This window comes from Phragmites australis, chromosome 9 (assembly GCF_958298935.1).
Source record: "Phragmites australis chromosome 9, lpPhrAust1.1, whole genome shotgun sequence".
In the NCBI taxonomy this organism is placed as follows: domain Eukaryota; kingdom Viridiplantae; phylum Streptophyta; class Magnoliopsida; order Poales; family Poaceae; genus Phragmites; species Phragmites australis.
In genome coordinates this window covers 1,511,838-1,521,271 of record NC_084929.1, presented here as the reverse complement: position 1 = coordinate 1,521,271, position 9,434 = coordinate 1,511,838, and the positions used below count along the sequence as shown (strand labels likewise).

The 9,434-nt window shown below is 40.4% G+C and overlaps 2 protein-coding genes across 2 annotated transcripts; both read left to right on the top strand.

The window, feature by feature from the left end:
- The first annotated feature begins 1,395 nt into the window (after window positions 1–1,395).
- Window positions 1,396–2,712, top strand: LOC133929734 (putative WUSCHEL-related homeobox 2). The gene is made up of 2 exons (XM_062376520.1): window positions 1,396–2,269; window positions 2,353–2,712. Exons 1-2 carry the CDS (start codon window positions 1,724–1,726, stop codon window positions 2,575–2,577), a joined length of 771 nt encoding a protein of 256 aa, XP_062232504.1. The 5' UTR covers window positions 1,396–1,723; the 3' UTR covers window positions 2,578–2,712.
- Window positions 2,713–5,567: 2,855 nt separating this feature from the next.
- LOC133928325 (uncharacterized) lies at window positions 5,568–8,799 on the top strand. The gene is made up of 2 exons (XM_062374600.1): window positions 5,568–5,689; window positions 8,398–8,799. The coding sequence occupies exon 2, from the start codon at window positions 8,408–8,410 to the stop codon at window positions 8,576–8,578; it is 171 nt and encodes a 56-aa protein (XP_062230584.1). The 5' UTR covers window positions 5,568–5,689; window positions 8,398–8,407; the 3' UTR covers window positions 8,579–8,799.
- Window positions 8,800–9,434: the final 635 nt, after the last annotated feature.

Sequence of the window (9,434 nt, the reverse complement as noted above, 5' to 3'; positions counted from 1 at the left end):
TCGATCAGTTGTCGTACTACATATACAATATCTTCGATGGTGTTAATGGATCAGGAAATCCATCATGCAACAGTATACATTCTTGATTACTACGGTAGGTATAGCTAGAGCTAGCTGCTCTCTAGCTCTCTCGGAAAGAAGAGACTGGCTAGCTACCTATCTATCAACAGTTGTAGCACTGCTATTGCCACATCTCTTTTTCTCGGAGAAATGCTTTAAGATTCAGACTGCTAAAATAAATCATAAAAAACTATTTTACCAGAACAAACACATAATTAACTGAAATATTTACACACCATACAAAAAACCAAAAAGTAGGGCTGCTTAAACCGTAGTACTGTCACATTCTACCGAAATATGGCTCTAATGAATAAACTGTAAATACTACTACAGAATAGCGCCCTTCGCTGTTGGTTCTAAACTGGCTTTCACTACCGGTTTTGAAATCGGTAGTACGTGACGGATAGTGATAGTCTAATTGCTATCAACGTCGGCTGTTGTCCACTAGCAATATTGATATTTCCAAGAAACAAAATAAATAAATAAGTAAATGAGCCAGCTCGGCTGCTACCAACGCGCGCCAACGCTCTTCGCCGTTGCTGTCGTGACAACTTGGCCTTGCTCTGCCCTGCACAAGAAACATGATGGCACGAAGGCCGCTACCACAGAACACGCCGACGAGGTCATGCCTACCTGCTGGCACCTAGACCGACATGGCGAAGTCACGCTTGATTTGCTTGGTCTTCCAGTGCGCGCGATTGGTCCTTCGCCGCCATCAGCCGACACACCACCACCGCACATGCGCCGCTCTCCTCCATGCCACCCACCTCGCTCCCTGAGGCTGTCACGCCTGATTCATGCAAGGGTGAGCTAAAATTAGATTTAATGGAAATTTCTGATCCGATCTAGGTTCACTACCGGTTTGAGCTAAAAACTAGTAGTGATACTATCATTGCTGATATAAGTCGATAGTGATACCTATTTTTTTACTTATTTATTTATTTAGTATGAGTCGATAGTGATGATGTATCAAATATGATTATTTCTATAGTAGTAAAAAAAAACAATCCCGCCAGAATAAACGCATAACTAAACAGAACATTCACACACTATTAAAAAAATCCAAAAATATAGCTGATTAAACCATAATACTATCGCATAAATTTGCACGTCTTCCCTTTTCAGTACTTTTTCGTTTGCTTAAGATTGATGCGCCAAATATACAGACAGTGCAGATACTAGGTGTGGACACACCATGTTATGGAAATTTACCTTCCCTCTCTTTCTCTCTAAATAAACATTCACTGCACTACCTCTCTCTCTCTCTAAACCCCGATCTGTTGGCGAGGACTGGGCATGCATGTGGTATATAGTGTCTGCATTCATTATATATACTGCAGACAGGAAGCACAGTGGCCTTATATGCATGCTTCATTTCATCCTCCTCCTCCTCAAGCTGCTGCAGTGGCTCCCAAACAACTAACAACAAACTCCATCCATCCATCCATCTGTTTCCTACTCCTAGTACACCTTTTGTCTCTCCACAGCCGGTAGCCAACCCCAACTCAACAACTAGAGACAAACTAACAGCAAGCAGCTGCAGCATCCTTATACAGAGGCCAAACTAATCAAGCACACACAGATATAGTTTGAGCCACAGCAAATTATCAACAGCTCCTAGCTAGTAGCTGAGTAGTTAGCTAGGTAGACGACGATCAACGACATGCCGTCTCAGCAGGGGCAGCAGCAGCAGCAGGTGGGGACGACGCGGTGGTGCCCCACGCCGGAGCAGCTGATGATCCTCGAGGATATGTACCGCGGCGGCCTGCGCACGCCAAACGCGTCGCAGATCCAGCAGATCACGGCGCACCTCGCCTGCTACGGCCGCATCGAGGGCAAGAATGTCTTCTACTGGTTCCAGAACCACAAGGCCCGGGACCGCCAGAAGCTGCGCCGCAGGCTCTGCATGAACCACCACCTCCTCTCCTGCGCGCAGTACTATGCCGCCCACCACCAACACGGCCGCGGCTTCCTCGCCCCGCTGACTACTCTTCCCGCAGCACCGTACGGATACAGCGTCTTCGACCAGGCGGCCGCCGGGCAGCTGCTGTCCCCGACGTCGCCCACCCCTGTTGCTGCTGCGGCGGCGGTGGCAGCAGCATACGGTTACTACTACCCTGCCACCGCCTTCGCCGCTGCACCGGCGAGCAGGTGCGCCGGCGCCGCCACTCCTGCGTCGCCCAGCTCACTTATCCACTATCAGGTTCAGGTACGTATGTACGTGCATGATCGATCAGTGGAGTGAATTAATCATTCCCATCTTTAGCTAATCCGATCCGATGGCTCTGACAGGGCGGAGGAGGGGTTGTGCCGGTGGAGGCGCTCGGCCGGCCGGAGTACTCGCTGGGGAAGCTGCACAACTTCGGGGTGGCGCTGGACGACGTCGTGAGCGCCGCCGCCGTCGACATGGGGCCGCCGGGGTTCGAGGTGGCACCGCCAGCGGCGTTCTGCAGGCAGCTCAAGACGCTGGACCTCTTCCCCGGCGGGCTCAAGGAGGAGCAGCACGACGTGGTTTGAACTTTGAATGATATGTCGATCGACTGCGCTGCGCAGCCAATCAAGTAGTGATCTTAGTCAATCTGTCACGCAGTAGTACACTGACATCTTAGTTAGCTCGTCTACCGATCCATCAATCTCTTTTCTTCTTATTAATTCTCGATCTCGTCGCCTTCTTCTTCTTCCTTGTGATTTGTTTCGAGGGTGTACTTAGTTTAGAGGCAGGTACCCGCATGTCTAGTCTAGAAGAGGGGTAGGGTGGGCATGCATGCATGTGAAGGTAGTACGTACGTGAGTGAGTAGTTGCAGCTTGTATTGTAGTATGCATCGAAGCTAGGTAGCTTCTATCTAGCCGGCCGGCCGGCCGGCTAAGTAGTAGCTAGGCTTTGCAGTGCTCGTTAACTGGTGAGAGAGGGAGATCAAAGTGTATGATGAAATGGAATGTTCCTTGCATATATGGTCCCAACCTCATCTCTCTCTCTCTCTCTCTCTCTCTCTCTCTCTCTTGCATATATGGTCCCAACCTCATCTCTCTCTCTCTCTCTCTCTCTCTCTCTCTCTCTCTCTCTCTCTCTCTCTCTCTCTCTCTCTCTCGTTAACTGTACTTCCAGTGGTCAATGGAAGTGGTTAGCTTGATCTGTTAACGATAATTAAGCTATAAGATACACTGCAACAAGAAAAAAACAATAGATCTATGTTTTTATATAACTACATATATAAGGAAAAGGAAATTAAAGAAGAGTAGGACGAGGACGATCGAAGAAAAAGTTGTTTGTAGTGTCCGTAAATGTGAGCGAGGCCAATTATTTAGCCAAGAAAAGAACAGTTGCACAATATATAATTAAACTGCAAATTAACCAATGGTACAATACGAAATGGAACCAATATATAATACTACGCCACAACGGATTTTCCAAATGACATAGTAAATTCAAGCGGTGATTTCAGGATGGTTTCACAAACGATTATATATGGTGGAGCAAGACCTTTAATCTCCGACGCACAACAACACTAATACAATACATGATTTCCGATATTTAATTTCTCGGTGTTGATTTATGAATAGCCGACAATTATATATTCTTCTTCTTTAATATTTTATATTTCTAATGTATTTTGGATAATTACCGATGGTGAAAATAAAGCAATATACGTTAAGGAAATTACCGACAATGCATGCAAGCAAAGGGAGTTCCTAACAAGGCAAAACATAAAATAACATACATATTGCATACCAGCATTAATTGAACCATAGGCTAGTTCTTAATATAACCTCGGGAAATAGTGATATATCTCTAAAAATACAAATTAATATAAGCTATCGTGACTTAATTCACTGCATTTGTAAATATTAGGGAGGGAGAGAGAGAGTTGACTTCACACACGCACGGTATGCATAATTATATATATATATATATACATATATATTAATTGTACGTGATGCATGGCCATGATGATGCATGTTTCAAATTTTAATTTTGCTGTCCGCTGGAATTTTTTTGGTGACCCCAGGCATATACGCATCGCAAAGATTCTGCGCTGTTTCGCTAATCAATTCGTCGGGATACAGACGTTAATCGGACCATACGTACGCCCCTACACATATACAGTACATTGAGATCCTATTATCATATATATTAGTATATACGGAAACAATTAAGACGTTACTGACCAATTGTCATTTTCTTATCGTTGGAGTAGATACTACAGCTAGGAGTAGCAAATTAATATAGATACCGTAGCAAATCTAACCTACTGTGGCCACTACTGCAGATAGGAGTAGCAAATACAGATACTGTAGCAAATTTGCCTACTGTAGCTACTTGTAGCAAATTTACCTACTGTAGCTGCTACTATAGCTAGGAGTAGCAAATTATCATACATACATATATACGTGGTAAACGCTATATACATACCGATGTAGATGTATGTACAGATATACTTCCCCGTCTCAAAATATAGGTTTTTTAATGCTAGATCATAATATCCTCTAAAACATATATTTTTTCAGAATTTTTTGTGATTATTTCGATAGTATTTTGAATTTTGAAGCAATAGAACGTAGTGTTTTTTATTTTTTTTAAAGATGTCATCTAATAGACGGGTGATACCTTGTTATTGCCTATCCAACGGGTGATAATATTCTAAATGTGCAATATTTTAAAATGAGCATGTACTTTTACAAATATTAAAAAATAAAAATAAAAAATTCTGATACAACAGAGGTTGAGTTCACGACCTAAAATGAGGCCCGACTCTATTGGGCCCTCCTAAGCCCAGTTCAGCCCATCTCGAGTCCAGCCTGAGCCCAGTTGAGCCTGTGATACAACAGAGGAGGAAGTCGTCGGCATGGAAAGCAAGCAGATGGATATGGAGAATTTTTTTTATTTTTTTATTTGTATATATCAATATTTACAAAAATATAGGTTTATATCAAAATATTGCACATCTAGGTTACCATAAACTATTAATTGAGAGAAAATAGATATCATCTATCCAACATATGATATTTTAAAATAAAAAAATAAAAAATACTACATTCTATTACTTTCAAAATTCAAAACACTATTGAAATAGTTATAAAAAATTAAGAAAAATATGTTACAGAGAATAATATTATCTAGATTAAAAAAATTTAAAAATATATATAATTTGTAAATTGAGAAATAAAAAGATAACTTTAAAGGTACATAATTTGTCAGACTATGTATAATAAAATTTTTATTTTTTATTTTTTATTGAAAAGTATTGATTTAAGTTAAAGAAAATTTAGAGAGGTAGATCGTAGCATCATCTATAACATATATATTTTTTAAAAAAATTATAATTATTTTAATAGTGTTTGAATTTTGAGAGCAATAGAACATAAGTTTTTTAAAGATGTCATCAGTTGAAATGGCGATGTTTTTATTTTTTTAAGATATGAAGAGCGACATCTTGCCGGTAGACTAGATATTTAATATTTTAAAATTAATATGTATTTTTATTAATATTGATAAATAATAATATATAAAAAAATCGGATATGGATCCCGTCGCCCTAGCACAATCCGCTGCCTCATCGCGCCCGTCTGCCAGATCGACCCTCCGCTTTCGCTTCCGCTTCCGCCGCACGGCTTTCGTCCTTCCCCCAGGTGAACCTCGCGGCCCTATTCTCTCCTCGTGGTGCTCTTCTTTGTTTGCTTCTTACGCTCGTGCTTTTTTAAGATTAAGAAACGGGCGATCGAGTATTGCAGGTTTGTGATTGCCAAGTGCTGCGATTTATAGCTGTTGTTGGATACGAGGTGGAAATCTCTGTTAATTTTGGTGCGCTAACTGTAATTTTCAGCGCCTCCACGCTAAGTCCGCCTGTTCCAATTGCCCATGTTAGTTACTGTTTGTATAATCTAGTCGATTCGGTGCGCAATTAGTGCAAATCTAGTGGAAAATTTTACAGGTTGTGGTCTAGGAGCACCCGAATAGTTCTTTCCAGCCAATTGCCGTCTGGTAGCTTTGCCCTAGGACTTCTGTCAACTCTGCTGCTCGGTGCTGCAATGCAGATTAGAATTTTGCAGAACAATTTCGATCATGTTAGGGACTTTGGTGTTTGAGTTTGGTCAACCAATGTAGAATAGGTTTGCAAGCGTGAAATCGCCTCTGCCAACTGCCCTAGCTAGTTGTTAATTGTAAAGGCTGGCTGATTTGGTGAGAAATTAGCGCGAATCTAGTGAAAAAAGATACTACGATTTGTGGTCTAGAAGAAGTACCTGAAGAGTTCCTTCCTGGCCAATTGTTGTCTGGTAACTTTGCCCGAGTACTTTTGGCAGCCTTGCTGTTCGGTGCACAATGCAGATTGGATTTTTATTTTGAGGAATAATGCGGATTTGAATAATTCTGATCATGGGCTTTTGGGACTTTGGTGTTTGGGTTTTGTCGACTAGTGTAGAGCTGGTTTGAGAGTGTGCAATCGATTGAAAGAAAGGGGTGTTTGAGCTTGAGTCTAGTTAAACCGTTAACTTCCATGGATTGGTGTATATGTCTGAGAGTCAACAGGAGAAATATGCATATTGGTTAATATTGAAAAGTTGGAGGCACAGGCAGTAGTTTCTCAGAGTCTCAGACTGTTCGGTGGTAATACTACAAGTTGTGGTCCAGGAGCACCTGGATAGTTCCTTTTGGTCAATTGCTGTTTGGTGGTTTGCCCTAGTACTTTTTGGCAATTGTGCTGATCGGTGCTGCAATGCAGGTTACAATTATGCATACTAATACTGATCACGAGCTTTTGGGACTTTGGTGTTTGACTTTGGTCAACCAATGTAGGATAGGTTTGTGAGTGTGAAATTTGAAAGAAAGGGGTTTTCGCATGTCTCTAGTTCAACTAGTAGCTTTAACAGATGGCTGAATGTTTTTGTTAGTTCAATTTGCTTAGTATTCAAGAGCCTTCGCAACAAGGAAAGGAATAACTGTACATGTATGATGTATGGGGGTCAACTAGAGAAATACGCATATCAGTTAATGTCATGGGCATACTTTAGATGGCCCTGAACCCAAGCGGCGCGACCATTGCCGATGCCCAGTGGCCGCACCACAAGGGCAGGGATAGAGGAGAACCTCTTAGGAACCTTGATATATTTCTTGCTTAATGAAAACCATTACAATTCCCATCCTTACATAGATGAGATAACTTGACCTTTAAAAAATCTATCTCTAAAACTAAGGAAATAGATAACAACTCAAACTGATCTAATCTTATCTCTAAGGAACAAACCAACCCTGGGCCATTGTGCTGCTCCTTCCTCCATCATATGGACATGACAGTTAACATCAGAAATCTTGGTCTGTAAGAAATCTTTAGTTTCTTAGACTATTATATGGTAATGCACATGTAATGAAGTCTATGTGTGGACCTGGTTCATTAGGGTTATTTTTGTTTATTGGCATACAGAGAAACTATAGATCATTGAGGAAGGTTTATATATCAATTGCTGGAGTTTTGTGCAGTATTACATTAATATGTGGAAGGTCAGGGCTATTACGTTATTTTGGTGGCTCTCTGTTGCACTGCTAGATTGGGTTGTCTCTATGATTTGTATCATGCAAATCGTGAAATGTTCCAAGGTGTTAAATGTGGTTAAGTGACAAATGGTATTCATGAGATATTCAAGCAGGCCTTTTCATGGTTGCTCATACTTATATGCTTGTTTGCTATTGTATATTCTTTTAAGTTCATTCTGCCTTCTTTGTTTAGATGTCTGGAGTTTAATCAACCGAGAAATGTGTTTCAAGACATATGTTCCGCACACTGTTTCTGTGTGTGATTTGTTCATGCTTGTAGGACTATAAGTTTACTGCAAAGTTCTTCGGTTAATTCATCTCACATTTTTTATTTGGTTGTGAATTGTGATCCTGAACTTGACAATACTTTGAAACATAATGTGATATAATCAGAGTAAGTAGTTCCCTAGAGTGTGCGCAAAATATAGCTCATGTTTGAGTTGTTTCATCATTATTTACAATATAATGTGTGTTGTTATTTGTGTATGTGGGTACATTGTTGATGGCAAATTATTTTTTGGACAATTCTTGCAAATCCCCAATAATACGAGAAAAAAATAAAGAAAGGTTTGTTGTTAACAAAATTTTGTTGGTGACGCTTGCCATCCTAATTTCTTCTGGAACAATACTACAACTCAGAACTTAATTACATGTGCACTATTTTTCAAAATTTCTGATCGAGTTTGTAACTGCTTTATACATCTTTTACTTGTAAAGATAGTCAGAGTTACATGTTGGATAGACCAATCAGAGTTTGTAAAGATGAATTGCTCAGTGTATTTACAATGTTGTCTTTATTTTTCTGCAGATTAGCTCCGATGGGGTTCCTGCAAAGCACTTTCTCCCTTTTGATCGGCACCGGGTGTGGTATCTACATTGCTCAGAACTATGACGTCCCAAACATAAAGAAGCTTATGTGGGGTTTGATGGGCAGAGCGAAGGAACTTGAAGAATCCTACAAGAAGCCCGGCAAGGACAAGGATAAATGAATAGACCACTATCTTTTCTCTGCATTTTGTTAAAACAGAAAATCGCATATTGTAAGTGCCATCTCACGTAGACTCGTGCCCGAAGTACCAGATGGCAATACAAATTTTCAAGTGATGAGGTTGGACATGAGCTGCAAGCACGGACCTGCATTTTGAAAATATGTTAGCGTCATGATTCATGTTGGCTTAAGGAGGCACTTTTGATGACTGCACCATGATTAGTTTGTTGATTCGAAGTGGTTGTTTGATGAAGGCTGTCATGGTTTGTTGGCGTTTTGTATTAAGAAAAACCCATGAACCTGAGCCTGCAGTCGCCTGTTGAAAAAAATTTGCAGGCCAAATGGATCTCTGAAAGACTGGGCCTATTTGGTCTGTGGCCTCAGCGAGCTTTGGCTATGATCAAAGTTAGGGTAGTGTCAAAATCGGAGCTCTATAAATAATATTTGGTTTAAGTTAAAATTTTGACCGGTTAAAATTAGAGCGGCTGTTTTGAGCGTCTACGTTTTGTCTAAAAATAGTATAGAAAACTTTTGACCATCCAAATTTTTTATGATTTTTATATTTTCAAACTAGACTATATATATAATTTTATGTTTGCAAACTAAATATTTTAAAAATTATTGATAGTCAAAGTTTTAAAAATTTGGTAGAATCTTGTCTAAGGTCCTGTTTGTTTTCTGCTTCTGCCACTAGCAGAAATCAGAAGTCAGAACAAACGGGTTCTGGAGAAGTGGTTTCTAGAGAAGCTAGAAGTCTGCTTCTGAGAAAAATGAACTAAAACTGAGAAACTTGCTGAGATGTACTTTTCTGAGAAGCTATGTGCTAAGAAGCTAAAAATTTATTATAGAAATCAACA